The sequence below is a fragment of the Larus michahellis genome, chromosome 5 (assembly GCF_964199755.1).
Source record: "Larus michahellis chromosome 5, bLarMic1.1, whole genome shotgun sequence".
Classification (NCBI taxonomy): Eukaryota; Metazoa; Chordata; class Aves; order Charadriiformes; family Laridae; genus Larus; species Larus michahellis.
In genome coordinates, this window is record NC_133900.1 from 57054372 (window position 1) to 57072579 (window position 18208).

Consider the following 18208-nt stretch of genomic DNA (forward strand, 5'->3'; position numbering starts at 1 on the left):
TCCCTCTGAAATGAACATGGAGACTAGGAAATTAATTATTAAGGAAGATGTTACAAAAACATACGTCAATACCGTTCAATATGTGGTTGGAAGGTAATTGAAAAAAATTATGTAGACTCTGACTTAAAAGGAGAAGGAGTCTCATGAACACACACTGTAATTCCTGACGTCTGGCTGCTGAACCTGTCATGCTCCAAAGTAGCGCTGGAAAATGGCCAAGTCCAGTTTGTAAGGCATGGTTTAGGCATAATGGAGACTTACAGGGAACTTTGGTTGGTTTTCACTTGTTTCCTATGTTACTTGTACTTCAGCTGTAGGAGGGTATGTTTTGCTAAAGCATTCCGGTCCCTCTTTCTATTCAGAAAATATTTAATATGCTCCTAACTTCATATTCCATTAGACCCACCACATGAGCATCTTCCAGAAAGGTGCATGAGAGAGCTCATCACGATGTTCATTTTTGCTCATTAATTACAGACCTACATACAATTGCTTAAATTTCACCATCATTGAAATCCTTTAAACCATATTATAGTTGTGGGGTGGGTTAGTTTTGTGTGTTTTTTTTTTAACAAAACTTTCTGATGTTAAACGCACATTTCTTGATTGAAAGAAATATTGAAGAAGATTTATGTAACTCAGTTAAGGACACAAATTCAATGCTTTCTCTCCCAGATAAATGTAGAACTGAGTCTATATTAATTTGAAATAAGAATGGAAAGGTGGTACTAATTTTGGTTGTATTGCTTTGGTTGGGTTTTGACCAATTCCTTCCTTCCTTCCTTCCTCAAAGCACCAATAAAGATATCCTAAATCTAATCTAAACTCAAATGGATTTTTGAGAGCCACCCAGGCAATTCTGGCAGTCTTTTCCACCTCCAAGAAACTGAAAACTGAAGAGTTTATCTTATGAAAAAAGGAAGTAGTTCCAGAAGACTGGGGCATACCTTTTCCCAAGCCTCATAGTGGCTTCAATACACGTTAATACATCCCATCTATACAGGCTGTTGCATGTGAACTAGCAAAAGTCTGATCTTAACGTTCTCTCCTCTGGACACCTCTTCATGTGGATGAGGTAGAGAGACACAAGGAGGCCACTCTTGCTCCATTATACCCATTTCAAATTATTGGTATAGTAGTATAGAGTACTAGTTTTTCAAACTCTCTCAAGCATAACACATTTTCACAATCTTCCCAGAAAATCATCTTTCCCCGGCCTTGACTGCCATCTCCTATTTCAACTCAAGACTCAAGGAAAGAAGTGGATTTTCTGCACGGTCATTCTGTTTTGCATTTCAACTTGCTCAGGTGTACTATGATTACTTAACAAAACTCTAAATAGCCCTGTGAGAATCTAGGAAATACTTACAGAAAGCATCTTTCAAAGTGCGCAAGACATTATGTGTATAAAAAAAGCAGCTAATAGCTAGCAATTTTGCATATTGTTCTGATTTTTTTAGCTTTACCACTGTTTTCACAGGATGGTGGCTTCAAAAAAATGACCACAGAAAGCAGCAGTAATACCTATTACTGGAAACAAAGCCTGGAGCTGCATCTCTTGCTTACTTATCTGACATATTTAGGATTCAGGGTTTCTTTAACTTGGCAAGCCTGGGCATGGAACACTTATCCATGTGCATGCAGTACATTCACTCCCACATAATTACTTTTTGTTAATTTTATGAAACTGTTTTCTTTTATTTTTACAGAGTCTCCAGTCCTGCAGACGTTCAAACACATGAATAACAGACTCCTAACTTCAATCAGATTACAACTGGGAATAAGGTACTTAGGCATGTGCAGCATCTGGTTGCAGAATTAAGATCATTCATCTCTTGGGTCAGGCAATTATAGTATGAGATACGTGCACATGGACTATAGGATTCATGCAATGTGAGCTTCTTTACCTAAGATGAGCAAAAAGGTTTTTAGAAATCAGGGGGTAATCTAGACAGCCAGCACAGCTCCTGCAATAAGTATATCAGCTCCAAACAATCACCCTATTCACACACTGCAGCATCTAGGTGAGGAAATACTGTGAGTATATAGAGTTCATTAACCAGTTCCAGCCAAAAGGAAGTGTGGGCCTATGCGCTTCATCAAAATTAAGGACACTTTTTTGGATCCACCCCTAAAAAAACCGTTACATCTGATGTCTGAGAGAGGACAGCATCTTGCAAGACCGCCCTTCACCTAGCTTTACCCAACTATCTTGGAAAAAAGTTCATTATTTTTTTCATGTCTACAAATTCCGTTAACAACCACATGGACTCAAAAGAGTGCATGATGTTAAAACCTTAGTGTAATATGTCACATTTTAACCTAAATTCTGCAGGAATTATCTCATGTATTTTTCTACGTCATAGGATGTGTGTGCTTCCAGCAGCAATTGTAAAGATTGGATATTATGACTCATTGCAACAGAGTTTACTTTCCAAACATTTTTCTTGATTTGATGGGCCTACTCACGGTGCAAGAGATTTCAAAAGAGTGAGGCTGTGTGATGCTTATGAGCAGCTCATCCAACTTATTCAGATGCCGATTTATTTCCAAATTCCTAATGATTTTATTTTTCTGTCTGAAGTCAATGCTTGTATCACATAATGGATTTTAAAAAATCTTTGTGAGCTGTGTTAGGAGACTTAATGAACTGAACTTAATGTGCTAAAATAATGTAAAAAGGGGAAAGAAAATAGTTTTCTGAATGTTTATGAAAGTTTTTTTCGGTGTATAGTCATTAATGTGTTAAGACATGTACAAAAATGCATTAAAGGATCAGGAATATTTTCCTGCAGGTACTTAGAACCTAATAAATAATGAATGTGATGATTAACTACATGGGCAGAAGTACAGAGCATTAGCAAGAAAAAAACTACATAAAACCTGGCCTTTGAATGGGTGTGCACCATTGTTTTTAATATATAAAACCACTTGGACATACTCAGTTGTGTGTGAAGAGAAAACAAAAGAAGTAAGCGCGCCTGAATTAACATTTCAAATGAAACAGATTTAAATATCGCCAAGAGCAGCGAGGGCGTCTGGAGTCGGGTGGAAGGGCAGCAGAGCCAGGTGAGCAGAGCACCATGACACCCTTCAGCGCTGCTTGAGCAGCCACAGGGGTTTGTGCAGGTCTAGAGAGCTGAAGTAAGACCACCACCAGGGCTTCTCCCTGCTCGGCGGTGACCCTCCTCGAGCCTCGGGCTGCCCGTGTTGGGCGTGAGGGTCAAAAAGTTCCAGCGGGTCATATGGGTCGTACATGTCTTCCATAGACCGGCGGAGGAGCTTGTTGGGCCAAGCCTCAACCGGTCGCAATACAAAGTCAACTCGCCCAGCCTGTTTCATCTTGGCAGGAAGGGTGACCCTCTTCATCACCCGGCTGTATCCCACCGCTTGGGCGCTGATTATGTATGTCCCCGGAGGCAAGAGTCGCCAGTAGTCTCCATCAGCAGCTTAGGAAAGGTAAAGGCACAACAAAACTGAGCTTAGATATACTCTTGCATCCTTTATAGTTAATGTACTCATATACACGTGCACGCACAGACAGCACAAGCACTTAGGGAGCAGGTTTTGAAAGGAGCTCAGATTTTGATTCAGATTTTGAAAAAACTTCACATGCAAACTCTTGAATGACAAAAAGAGACTCCTCCAAAATCTGACCTTTAGGAGCTAATGGAGTAAAATTCACCTACAAAATGTCAGTAACTGCTGTGCTTGTATCCCAGGGAAGGGAAGCTTTTCTTCATGATGCTTTCCCGGGGGTACAAGGAATAACTCCAAAGAAATCAAATGAATTTAAAACTATGTGAAACTTAAGAAAGTGAAAGCAGAATCCAGGCTGATATAGATAGATAGATAGATAGATAGATAGATAGATAGATAGATAGATAGATAGATAGATAGATAGATAGATATGCACACATATATATATTCCATGTTTAAGGAGCTAAGAAATCCCTGCTTTTATTATATTACATTGAACTACTTCGCAGACATTATAGCACGTAAGACTATGGAGTCAGAGCTGCAGCTGGTATAAATTGCCATTAGTGTAAAATGGGTGTAAATTTCCTCCAGCTGAAGGTTAGAGCCTGCAGGCAAAAGCAGGGAGTTTTAAAACAGAATATTTATTTTTCATTTTATATTCCCTTTATTTTGAATGGTAAGTTTCTCAACTCAGTAAATATTGCATTAATGCTATTTTCTCTGGGAATTTCTCAGTCTTTTTTAACACTGAAATTAAAAGACATTTTAATCATATGACATTCTTAACCCCACCTAACTCAAGAACAAATACTCCTTTTTCCTTCAATGTAAACACATTTTTTATTTAATTCTTAATTCTTTAAAGGTCCACTGCCAATGGAAAGCCATTGTCTGGGAAGAAGTTTGAAAAAGACCCTAATTCATGCCAGAGTCTCCCACCAGCCTCAAGAATCTGCATCATCTCCACTATTGTATCCCCTCTAATGTTAGTTTTTTTGAAGCTGGAAAGCATCCACTGCATTATAAACCATTCTGGCTTTCTGAATTGATTCAACAACTATCATTAGAGCAAAATGTTACCATTCATGCCTTCTATTTTGCACTCCTCTGGCCTACCCTGTTCTCACTGAAATCAATAATAAAATGAGAGCATTGATCTCAGTGAGAGCCTAAAAGCTCAGAACTTTATGACTGTGAAAATTAACAGTTGCATATGCCTCGATGCATGTTTACCAGCTGGAGACAGGTATAAAGTGAACATAATTCAGCATTCCAGGGTTTTTTTTGCATTTGATATAACTATTGTCCAAAAATTGCATATATTTATGCTTTTCTAAATGAACAAAAAATGTTGCCCACCCTTCAGTCACTGCAGTTATTCCAGCTGTTAAAGTCAGTGTGGATCCTACTCTAATGTCTACATCTCACACTCACAATATTTCAACTAACTTATTCTACCAGGGCTCCAAGCCTCCACGTGCTGAGTTACAGCCCCTGAGCCAGGCTATTGCCATATTCCCCCAAAACATGAAACACAAAGACGGATTTCTGAATCTCATCAAAGACACATTGGCTTTGATGGACAGTAGACAGTTCCAGGTGGAAGTTTTTTTAGCAGCAAGGACTGCATCATCCCAGAAACATGACAGACTCAACAGACATGTCTTCTCTCCTGTTATTCTAGAAACAAACCCACAGCTGAGCCTTCAGTTCTCCACTGAGGTGCCATTTCTATCAAATACGACAAGACTTTTGCAGGTTAAGCTCTCAGTGCTTTCACCCTGCCCCAGGAAAAAGCTCAAACTAAAAATATTACCTGTGGTGACGTCATGCTGGATGCCCCTGACTGAAATACGTGCATTTTTTATTGGGTTGCCAAACTTATCAGACACGATTCCTTTTATCCCCCGATGAACCTGGCAAAGCAAAGCAAAGTTAGATGGGAGTCATGTATTACCGTACCACCTCCTCATCTTCTACAAGGAAACCCCTGTAAAGAGGAAACAACTTTCTAGAGGTTCAACCCATTATAGACGCCCTTGGGCGCTGATGCCCCTTCAAATCACATCCTCTGTTTTGGGAGCTCCAAGAGCACAGAGGGAAAAGGATAACTGAACAAGAGCTTTTTTGGGCTAAGTATGTGGCTCTGCATTGAGCGTCCCTTCTCTGCACAGATCACCGGCACCTTATGATCTGACCACAGTATTTAAAGACTGTTTCTGAATGTCTGCCCTAGATCCGGAACTAAAAAGAAATGAAAAGTTAAGGCTTTACAATACAATTTGATGCTCTATACACAATGGGAAGGCATCACTGGTCTTAAAAGTGAAGTTAATTTAGCACAAATAAATGGCCCTTTAATCTATTCGAAGCACAGCACTAAAAGATGTGTGAAATAAATCAGAATCAAGCACAATCATTAGCTTTCAGACAGTACCACCTACCAAAAAATATACTGCCATCCTGGCAGTAGAATCAATTCATGCAGGTTATATCAATAAACCAGGTCTTTAGTATTAGTTGAAATATATAGTTTTCATTTTCTTTCACTGCATCTAAAAGGGTCCAAAGCTGCTTAGAGATAATGAACCACAACTGAACAACTGTTCTGTGATAGACACACTATTACTAATTTAAAGTAGAGCAGAAGCATATGAATAAAATGATAGATACTTCTATATTAGTATTATTTAATGTACAATCTTTAACACATTATTTCTTAATAATTCTCAAATACACTGATGCACATTAATCGGTATATGATATTAAACATAATTATCAAATTTTTAATATTCTTATTTAATATCAGGGAACAGGAATAGGTGAGGGAATTCTTTAGCTACTTGGGACTCATCATCGCTCTTCTGCCTACACTTCACTGCATGTCAGAATGTCATGATAGCGGTGTGTGTAATATCCCTTTTCCATTCTCCACAAGCACAGAACCCAGCTGCTTGCGCTGATGAGAAGCGAACGTGCTTGGTGACAAACTAAAGGGCGATGTGAATTCTGTCATACAAGAAGGTGCACAAACAGATCATTACATTTAAAGTAAAAGAAAACAGGAAAAAATACAAGTATTTAAACATTAAACCTCTTAAGGTTCTTTTTTTGCAACATCCTGAAATGAAAACATTTTTTATTGGAAATTCTATATGACCATTTTAAATGAAAAGTAATGCCATTTTGATTTTTCCTCTAAACTATCATCAACTTGAGCTGTTCTTTACTTCACTTCCCCCCACCCTTCTTTCTCTTCCTCTCATTTTCCCCTCCCCACTATCCTTTGTCACAAAATAAGAATAGATATAAAGTACAAAGCATCAAAACAATGGAAAAAAATACATTTGCTTTTCTGTTGGAATATAGAGATGCTAAAAATAAACATGAAAATATCCAACTTTACAATAATTCTTAATACAAATCTGGAAAAAAAAAGTCTAGTCTAGCGACAGCAGTTTTTTATTTAAGGTGAGACTGGTTGTCACTGTTCTTGCTGTTAAATAGCTGTTCCGTACTGAGTGGAGCTATTCACTGGAGGGTTTAGGGACGACTCAGTATAAGGACTTGAAAACTGTCCCTTAAAAACTATTATGATGAAGCACTGCAATTTGCTTTTCAGCATGGACTTGAGGATTTATCATATGGATAGTGGGTAAATCTGGTCAGAAGAGTCATCTCAGACCCAAATTTAATTTACAATGTAGACATACTCAAAGCGGTATGACCTCATCCAACTTCAGTAATAATTTTGCAATTACAACATGACGGGATAGAAATGTCAAAATTGAAATGTCTTTAACCATGTTGATTTGTTTTGCTATACTAAATATACTGGTTTTGGTTTTGCCTCAAGTCTGTGCCACATAAGTTTGGGAGAGTGTTTTGATACCAATTCTGATGTGGAGAAGAGATTGGCGTTTATGAAAATGAATTCTACTTCTGCGTGTTAAGCCAAGTAGATTTGTACACACACCAAACAGCCTGGTATATATCAGAATAAGAAAAGTTTGAATTGGTTATGGCAGACTTAATCCTTATCGGGAGTAATTCAGTCATCCTTATCTACAAAGTTGTTTTGCTTACTGTCCTGCATTTACTCAAAAAGCTTTTCCAACATAGACTTCTACAGTATCTCACACTATAAAAATCTTTACATCTTGAAGACTTCAACTGCAATATATATGGATTTAACCCAGCTCCATTTGGATTCACTAAAACTCATTTTCATCAGACAGCTGTAAAATGAAATGAGTTTGGTGGTCTGTACTGTAGACTTTATTGAATGATAATACTTACCACAAGTAGCAAGAGGTTGCTTAGAAAGGCCATAAAAACACTCCTAACAATTTTAAATTACTGCGTAATCTATCAAAATAAGGCATGACAGAAAGCTAATCTACTAATGGCTGAGTGAAAGATGAGCAACTTCTGCTTCTGTGTTCACTTACTTATTGTCAGGGAGGTATTTGTTTTTCTGAGCTTAAACTTATTATTAAAAATGACTTTTAAATGGCATGTTTTAATGCTCACAGACCTACAGTTGTTCCTTTAGAAGATCAGGCTTCAGATGTTTTTTAACTACTTTGACCATCAAATCAAGCTGAAAAGTGAGGAAACAGCATTTCTAGCAAGATACTTAGAACGTCCCCATTTCAGCTGAATCTAAATCTTCTGCTGCTGTAGGGTTTGTGCCACAAAAATGGAATATGGAAAGGAAGAAGTTCCAAGAAACTCTCTGGAAAGCAGAGCTTGTTGGTCTATTCTTCAAGAGAAAGGCTGATCTCAAAAGTCTTTTCCAACCTAAATGATTCTATGAGTCTATGATTCAATTTTTTTCTGAATATGCAGCTTTTCTCCAGCATTAAATTTTGGGCAGTTGATTTATTATGTTGCACAAATTATTTACAAACAATTCCCTTTTTCACTGTTTTCAAGGCCTTTACAGTCCTCAATCTACATCCTTCCTGCAATACAGGCAAAATATTATGTGTGTGTCCTGCTGGACAAACTGAGGCATCGAGGCCCCTTGTAGAGTTTGATGGTTGATTTGGTGCCATCTCGACAACTAACTGGGGAAACAGTAAAGAAATTAATATTGACAAAGAATGAAGAAAAAACACTGTAAGCACACAAAGATCTGTAAAAGCAGAGCTGTACCATTTCCATGTAATTCAGAAGGGCGTCTCTGTTTTCATGCCAGATTGTAAACAGTTCTTCCTCCAAAGGAAACTTTTCGCATCCTACCTCCACAGTAACTTCAAAGCAATTTGTATGAAGATAATTAAAATCTGCCATACCTATAGGTTTAAAAAGAAGAGATCATGAACAAGCCATTTAAACCTTAACTGGAGCTTTGCTGTTGCAGTCAGCTGAATGCAGTCCCTGTGGGTATGGATTAACATATTGTAAAGAGTGTGCACGGCCAATACATAAAAAGTATTCAACAAATTCAGAATTCTACAACTCGTTTCAACTACGAATTAACTAATGACAATGACACTTCTTTCAGGCAAAAAAGCATCATTTAAAATTATTGTTCACCTGACCAAGAAGCAGCGATAGAGAGATAAGGATTGGTTAATCATGGTAATTGGATAATCGGCTGTATCAGAGGTGATTGCCAAGGGTCACCAGCAAAGAGATGACCTTTTGCCATTAGTATGTTCAAAACTGTTTCTGTACAAAAGACATTGGATATAATTTTCAGAAGAATGTGAGCCAAAGATACTCAAACCTAATTCTCACTCATGCCCCAGAGCTTTCTAGATGCCTAGTTTCAACATAATTATTTGGGGATCCAGCTGAGTCCTGTTTGATCACACAACTAAAGCACTGATGAAAATTTTATGAACACTGATATTTCATCCACGCCAGTATTTCAGGAATCCTGAAGAAAACTAAATACTATGATCGGGGAAATCAAATTAGCAACCTAAGCACAAATGAATGGGATGTTTGTCTCTGTTGTAGTTTTCCCTGAAAAAGAGTTTGTTTGAACTGCACTTGCATAGTCTGCGGGATGGATTCAAACTCATGCACTAAGGAATGAGAGCATAGCATTAAGCATTTATTTCTACATTTCAGATTTTAAAACTAGAAGGATTTTATGTGCAATAACAAATTTGACCCTTGTACAACTTGTTAACTTTTCTCAGGTCATATCAGGGCTGAATGTGTCCCATGGCATCCGAATATAAATTTTACCAACATGCATTTTGTTACTTAAATCCCTCACAAGTTACTTTTTGCAGGGGTCTGACCTAACGCAAACTGAAACGAATAAAAATGTTTCTTTCAAACCCTTGTGTCTCATAAAGGTCATATAGAGGTTTTACCTCACTTGATATGATGGTAAAGTGGTTTTACCTCCAGTGAAGCTGTACCACTCAGCACCATTTATAATACCTCCGCGTTTTACAAAATTTCCACCGCATCGAAGTTCAGATCGGTCCGAGATGACTGGATGTGCATCTGCATAGGCTTTAGCCAGCATTTTAAACATCTGTAATGAAAGAGTTTGAAATACATTTGCTTTTACAAACTGTAAACACTGTCATTGCTGCTAGTAGCTAGCGGTGTTGTGAGCCCAGACAATGACCCCTCTTGAATCCTCGAGGCTGATGGAGGATGCACCTCCGTGCAAGGATATTCTGCCAGGAAGTTTTCACTTGTCTTCTTCTCCAAGGCCCTTCTCTGCAATCCAATATATTTAGCCAGAGATAACATTAAATATCAGTGGATTTTGTGATACTTGGCTTCAACCTATCATCTGGGGCAGAAGCAGAGGGCTTGTTTGGTTGTACTTCAAGTCCCAGGTTTGAAAGCTGAAATTAGCTCTCCCCATTGTGTTTTAGCTTATGCTATTTTTACCCTTTCAAAAATACCCACAGCAGCCTCAGCCCAACCAGATCTTTGCATTGGCTGCTGCAGTTTAAAATAGACAGTGTCGATTTGCTTTGCACTTATCACTCACACAGGACAACCTGCCAATTTGATCTCAATGACAGTTGCTTCTTTATGGGGCAGAAACCATTCCTAAAAAGTGAAGGATAGGATGTGGTGATGGTGGATGTCACCACTGATTTCCTAAGAGTGTTGATACTGATGAAGAGCAGAAGAGTCACCACTCAGAAAGGAAAAGTGACAGGTAGATGTAGTGAAGACAGAAGAAAAAGCAGTGATCTGCAGAAACCACTTCTTTGAATCGGGTTGCTGCCATTTTTCTCCAATGTTTATTCCAACTTTGTACAGAAATACCCCCTCTCCCTTTTGTTTATTTGATCCTTATCTAGAACAGCTATAGTTTCAGATTTCAACCTTGAAATGTCAGCAATTATCAGATGCTACTTGATCCTACTCTTGAGTTTCGTTGCATATTACTTAAGACAACACGTGCAAGAAGTTGCGTGGCTAAAATCCCGTTTTTAGAAGTGATCCTAAAACTTCATCCTTGATGTTGTCACCAAGGATAAAGACCAAAATGACCAAGCACACAACTTTGATCTAATATTTACAAATGTTTCTAATAATCACAAAGCTGAGCCAATTACGGGATCAGGTAGCTGACCATGTAAAGGTGGAAAGAGAGTGTTATCTAAGTGTAAAGACAAATTACCAAAATACTTCCGATAAGCAGGTACTGAAAATCCTGACTTAATATAAAATGCTTTTGCATCTCCCTTGAGTTTCTATATGTCTAAGTATTGCTCAGCACGGACAGTTAAGTCTCCTTCAAAGTTCTGCTGGAAAGAAATGCACTGTCAATAGTCTTTAATTTCTACAGAAATTTGGGTCCCAGTTCTGAACCTTCTATGAAAGATATTTGCTAATAATTTACAAGGTGCCTATGTGACTTCTGACTATGTTCCTCGCCTTGCCCAAAGACATCTGCAGATGTTTTATTTCCCGTGACCAAGACTTTCTTCTCTTGTTTCTCATCAAGAAGCATAAGGCTTTTGCCTGGCCACTAGTGCACGTGAATGAATATGGGTGGTAGTGAGAAGAGAATGTGAGAAATCCAAAATCAAGTGAATTTGATTTAAAAAAAAAAAGTTAAACCTTTTTAATAAAAAACATTAAAATGTGCTCGGATAGCAATACATTTTTTATCACATAGCAGATAATGTGTGACTAGTCATGGACCTCAAAAAAAACTTAGACATTTAAGTGTAATGCAGGTGGAACAAAAAGGGAAAAAACACAGAGGAACCCTTGTGACTTCGGAAGTGTCATGCTTCATTTGGTGAAACGAGGTCAGTGCTGTTACCTTGGCCAGCACTTGTACCCCACTGACTGTCACAGGTTGGGTTTTTCGGGAGGGAAGGGAGTGTTTCCATTCACCCAAGGGAGTGAATTTGACTTGGTGTGCACCTTTCTGCTCCAGTGAGCACAGGCATCAGTGCTACTTCTTGTGCAACACAAAGCAACAGGAGCCTGCAAAAAACATCCATCACCCCAAAAGCCAAAAAAATGGAAAAGTTCTGGATTAGGTGGGCTGAAACAGATGCAAGAATGTGAGTGTAAGGACATAGTCTCAGCAGGTACCAGCCCAGGCTGTGATGCAGGATAAAGAGGTTTGAAATCTGCTGTGTCTCAGAGCAGGTGCCAGGAGGATCCTTGGGCTACCACACAAAAAACATGAGGGACACAGGGAGGTGGTAGCACCCAGGCAACCTGGTCAGGGCAACCTGGTTTGAATATACTTCACAGAATTTGACTTTTTAATCTCTGGCCATCATCTGCACTGCAGCATTTCACCCTGGGCTTGCGCCAAGGGTGCAAACTTGCCTTGTTTCCCCTTCCATGGCAAACTTGACAGGTCAGAACAAGGGTTATGGCTAATGTATGGCAGCTAAAACAAGCTGCTATATTTCAGGATGCAGATTCCCCAGCAGCAGCAGCTGCAGATGACATTACTTAAATGCAGGTCACTTCACAGGTACAGGTTTTATAACTTTCTGGGCAAAATTTAAAGTGATACTGGTAGTGTTGTTAAGGTTGCTGTGCTGATTCATTTGAAAAATTGATATTAATTGAGGACATCCCTAGCCCTCCCTTGTATGTTTGAAATTTCCAAGTCTGTAGCTATCTTCCCAGGCTTTGCAGCCGTTGACTATGCAGAAGCGACTGGTGTGAGGTCCTCTGTCGAACACTGTCGCAAATCAGGGATGCCAGTAGGGCTTGCCCAGCTGTGAACTGCATCGGGATGGAGTACTTTGTACGTGTGACTGCATCATTTCACTCAAAACTCACGTGCTGTCCCCGAGTGGAGATGATGGAGGGACTGCTGTCCTTCCAGCCCACAGGTGAACTGCTTGATAAGGCACACTTGGCCATATTCTCCACTATTCCTCCACCACCTACATGTAAATCAGGCTAGCCCTGGCCCAGGCGATAAGATATAAGTGCACAGATTTATGATTTCCTCTAATCCTCACCAAGAGCTTCTGTAGGTTTCATTACTACCCACCAGACATTTCTTACGTGGGCTTTTTACTGTGCAGTGCCTGATCTATTTTAATGCCAAATCATCATCGCACACGTGTAGTCAGTAGGTATGGTACAGCTCAGAAAAAATGGATTGATATAGAAAATTTTTAATAGTTATAAATATTTAAATATTTGACAGGTGCTGTTGAGAACTGTCACTTTAGAAGAAGTCAGCGCAGAGATATATTCTCAAAGATAACGGATGCTTCAAGTCAAAGATCAACTTCTGACTATTTTCAAGCTGTTCGTTATATAAAGAACCGCTTTTTCTTAAGAGACCAGGGACATTTTTAACATACGCTGAAAGGCTGAAAAAATAGCTGTTCTCCTAGTGGGCATGTCGGCAATGAATACTAGATTGAGGAAACCAAAGGGAAATAGGAAAGATGGCAAAAAATTTCACAGAAGATTTACAGTGAGTCCCAGATGGGGAACTTTCCAGGGACAGAGAGGGAAAACCATTCCTGTTCATCTGACCTGGAATAAATGTTACAAGGCTGCCACCATATGGCAGCCAGCCTTTTGTTTTCCTACAGATTTCAAGAGAAAATAATGCTCAGGTCAGGCTTTTTTTCGGGAAATCAATCATTAAAATACCATAGCCTTCACCCTTTAAATAGTAAAAGCCTGGCTTTTCCTAACCTATGCCTTGTGAAAGCATGTTTGGCCTAACAAAACATGGGTAAATCTTTACAGATCAAGCTGACAGTGTGTAAATGATCCTGTATTTTAAAGCACATTAAATAAGTGTATAAATCGTATTATATGTATGTATACATGCATTATATATAAACATGATTTATTATATATTTCATTTACACATGCATATATATACATGCATATATATACATGCACACAAGCTAAATAAACCAAAGTTTGATACTTGTTAAAAGAAAGCCTTCATAGTTCCACACCTGGAAACTATACTGATATGCTCACCCTGCAAAACCAGTATTACCTTCTCATCAGGTGTAGGGGAGAACATTTTTTCTTCCATAGGATGCCTCGAATAGTCGTAAGGATAGGTCACAACCAGCTCACCCCCATGGAGGCTGGCAGAGAGCACGAACGGGATTGACCTCAACCACTTCATGACTGCTTTTGTCTCAGGGGCCACCTGAAATCCAGGAGAAAAACAACAACAAAAAAGAGCTGTGAATAGCCATGTAGCTCTGAAGAGATTTGGTCCTGAGCAGGACGAAGCCCAGCAGAGAAGGGAGTGTGTCAGACAGGAGAAACATGAGGCTCTTGGGCTCTTCCATCCCACAGGTTAATGGGGGAAGAGCATCAATTTGCTCCAGGGAACAGACGAGGCACACTGTTCACTGTGGAAAACTGAGAAAAGAAAGATAAACTTTGACAGAAAAATAACTTTTTGTTACAGTGATATTTTCAGCGGTTCAAAGTGATGATGGCAGCATTTTTGGCTTGAAAAATCGTGGCATTGTACCACTACTTGCAAACCAAACTTCTTATGTAATTGCATTTCTGAATTAGCAGGATTGAATTTGGATGAATAAACTGGAACACGGGGACCAATTTGTAACTCTCAGCACTTGCTGGAAATGCATTGTCCTATTTGCTATCCTTTGGTCCAGGTTCGTCTGCAAATAAATGAAAACTAATGTACAGAAAGCACAGCAATATCCGCAGCTTACCTGCAGTGAACTGCAGCAGACAAGTCACAAAACTCGTCTTTCTGACAGCCCATGCTCAGTGACAGCTGCCAAGGGAGTGGGCACCGGACTCCCAAAGATGCTCCCCCCGGCATGCTGGAGGCTCCTTCATCCCCTTTTTCTGAGGAGTAACTTCACGGACCTGTTCCTGCTGTTAGTTAATTCTTAGGGATAACAGTGTCATCTGGTGGCCGGTCTCTGCAAGCCCAGACACACGCCCAGGCTCACGCCGGTGACCTTGGAGGAGGTGAGGTTCTTTCCTTTGCAGCTTGTGAAGGGGAAAATTGGGTGAGGGCAGAGGCTGCTAAGCCAGACTCTGCTTTGCACAAGGGCAGATATGCAGGTTTTAAAAAAATAAGCAAGATCTCTTTTGATGGACTTCTATACAGGGCTGCTAACACTCCATATTGCCCTTTTCTTTAATTCCATCAGGCGTCAGAAAATCAGCCAGCCAGGATCCCAGAGTGGCTAATGACTAGGAACAGTGAATCAAGTTAGCAATGTGCAGGAAAAAAACACAAAACAAACAAAGGAATAAACCAACCAACCAACCTACAGACCTATACATTAGGGTTGCAATAACAGTAATTCCTGTCTTATTTGGATCTGCTATTGGTAAATCACAGCTTTGGGGATGCAGTCGGTAGCACAAACTTAGGTGGGGAGCAGAGAAAACCACTGTAAGGCAGAGGTGCACCATGGATGTATTACAGCTTCCAGCAATGAGGTAGAAAGCAAAGGGTCTCAGGAAAAAGCCATGTCTAAATACAGTTTTACCTGGCATGATTTAAGAAGAGATCACCCTGCCCATTCCTGACCTAGGCAGGAGGCTACCTCCCTTCAGATGCCATAGTTATTAGCTGAGTCATCCTAGTTTTCAGCTTTCCTTAAAATGCCATTCCGTAGTCATTGAGCTGAGCTAGTGCCTCCAGCCACTGCAGATATGCTATTTGAAAAGACTGTACCTTGTACTTGGGAAGAAATAGGAACCTGAGGGTTCCCACTGCTGTAAGGTGAATTATTAAATCAGAAGTCTGTGGTTAGCATATGGACACAAGTCAGATTGTGCCACGCCAGGTCCATTTTATCTATTAACCTAGTGGTAGCCTCTGAATCTCTATGTCGCAACCCTTTCAACCTCTGTATTATAAAGAGGAAACTTAAATGCAAGATGAGATGGAACGGGTGAAGTCTGGTCAACTCAGGAGCACCCAGAATGCACTTTGCATGCCAGAAACCTAACCAAGGTTTTTTTGCATGATTGGGAAGATCAGACACAGAGTTTCCAGGAAAGGCATGACCTGAAAAACATTTTATTTTTTTTAAATGCAAATAAAGGACACTCCAAAAGGAAAGGAAAAATGCTCTGCACTTTTTGCAGTCTCACACACCCACTCACACAACACAGAGGTGGGAGAAGAAAACAGCTCACCAGGCTTCATGACAAGGAATCTGGCAGTGTCCAAAGAACACTACTGGCAGCGGTCAAAGTATTTGCTTTTCTGGTCTTTGTACAGTGCCCTGGGATTGTCTGATAATGAGAATTATCCCACGGGAATTTGGGACTAAACCAGCCACTGTCACCTGAACGCTGAAAGTACTTTGTTCATCCTTTAAGCCCTTCTGAAGAGCAGAAGACCCCAGGTGGCTTGTAAGAGGCTGCGAGCGGCATTGCCTGCACCATGGATCCCTGCTTGGGGGCTCACGGGGTGGCTGAGGAGCTGGCACCAAGCCTGTGCCCTCCAAGCCCCGCAGCACCAGCACTTCCCAGGAGGATGCTGCCCCAAAAATCTCAGCAGCTCCCTGCCTGGCCTGCAGCTGCCCCAGCTCCCGCTGCCCAGCCAGAGAGACATCAGAATCAGCCCTGCTTTCAAACAGCAGTCTCGGGCCTCGGTAAGAAGATATTTAAGTTGCTTCTGTAATTCAGTGGTCAAGGATGAAATGCACAGTTTTACTTAGAGAACTCCTAAATTCAGTCTCCCTGATTAACCAACTTGCTCACTAGATACCTGCATAAGCCATGAGACACTGCTGTGTCACAGAGCCAACGTCTTATTGAAGCGAATGTTGTGGAAAATCAGGAGTTTCAATGTCACTATTTTTATCCTAATAGCATTTCAGTGACATCACATACAGTGATTAAGGCTTTGAAATGTGCACATCCTGGTTCAGCTCCACCGGATGATATCAGATGCTATCTGAATCACTCTGGCCTTTGACTATTCATAGACTTTTCCTTTAATGTGGGTTTTGATTTTTTTTTTTTTTTCACCAGAGCTCTTACTTTTCAGTCACAGGAAATAAATTTTAAAACATCTATCTCACAAGAACAATTTGGGGCACAATTAGAAAACAGCTAAATTATTTCTGCATGAGTACAGGGAACGGCCACTACCCTTTTAAAACTTGAATCTCATTTCTGTCAATTATACTGCAATTAGTCACTGTCTCCATGGCTTTCAAAGATTTCTTTTTTTCCTTTTAGAAGCAACCAGACTCATTTTCCTAAAGACTATGCCAGCCTCTGCTGGCACAGACTTCCAAATTCTGTTTGAACCAAGCCAATTTAACTGACTTCATTTCAGATGAAGCCTGAAGTCTCTCAGTCTGAGCCCTCAGACCACTTATTGCAATAATTCATAATAGCTGGGAACAAAACGCGCTGTACAGCAAGGGTTACGGGGAGGCAGGAGCTCTCCTGAGTTTATGGGATCAGCCGGGAGCTCACTTTCCATTTTCTGATCTTTATACAATGCCCTGCAATACTCAGATAATTACTTTAATAGGGCAGGTAATAAACACTATTAAGTAAATGAAAGCTGAGGGGCTGGTGTTGAAACATTCAATCTAATGCTTTCACATGGACAAGGCCGACTACTGTACGAGCCACGGGTTCACCGGCCTGACAAAACTGAAGCTTATTATGGGAGAGCTGATTTGGCTGTCCTGTGATACCACCAGTGGAGGAGAGGGATGCGAGGCTGCAAGACCGCTTACTGCCAGGTTTCTGAACCATGTGAAACTGCAGTCGTCAAGATTTTGTGGTGCCATCCAGGTCACAGGCAAATTAGTTCCCTCATTTTTTCTGCAAAGCACATGGATTTGGAGATGCTCTGGATGTTGTTTAGGTCAGGAGCCACTTTGGGGTCAGGAGAGCATCTAGAGGTTCCCTGAGGTGCTCTGAGGAATGAATCATTGGACCACCACCACCTTATTTCAATTTCTTCTTCAAAAACAAGAAAAGTTTGCAGAAGGAGGGATGCATTTATAACCGTGTGTCTGCACCCACTGAGGCAGAGCTCAGACAGAGGGTGGTTGTGTGCCAAGGCTTCCTGGTCCCTTGTCTGTGGTGACAGACACCCCAGGGTGACCAGCATGCTGCAGCTGGGGCAGAGCTGGGCACAGCAGTGGGGGTAACTGTGCAAATAATGTTAGGCTGTCTCCATCCAGCCCTCTATAAACTGCTATGATGTTACACAGCATCTAAGAAAGCTAAATACATGTTTGTAAAAATGACTTCTGCAAGTGGCTGCCTACCACCAATCATCCAAAGACCA

The 18208-nt window shown here is 40.3% G+C and overlaps 1 protein-coding gene across 2 annotated transcripts in view; it reads right to left on the reverse strand.

Annotated features, from left to right (window-relative positions):
* Nucleotides 1-2892: 2892 nt before the first annotated feature.
* Nucleotides 2893-18208, reverse strand: part of CPZ (carboxypeptidase Z) — a 51756-nt gene continuing 36440 nt past the window's right edge. For both annotated transcript variants that reach the window (XM_074589027.1, XM_074589026.1), the window contains exons 7-11: nt 13934-14092; nt 9853-9988; nt 8644-8783; nt 5300-5399; nt 2893-3449 (exon numbers count right to left, since the gene is read on the reverse strand). In XM_074589027.1, coding sequence (XP_074445128.1) covers nt 3094-3449; nt 5300-5399; nt 8644-8783; nt 9853-9988; nt 13934-14092 — 891 coding nt within the window. In that variant the 3' untranslated portion in view covers nt 2893-3093. The remainder of the gene's footprint in view (nt 3450-5299; nt 5400-8643; nt 8784-9852; nt 9989-13933; nt 14093-18208) is intronic.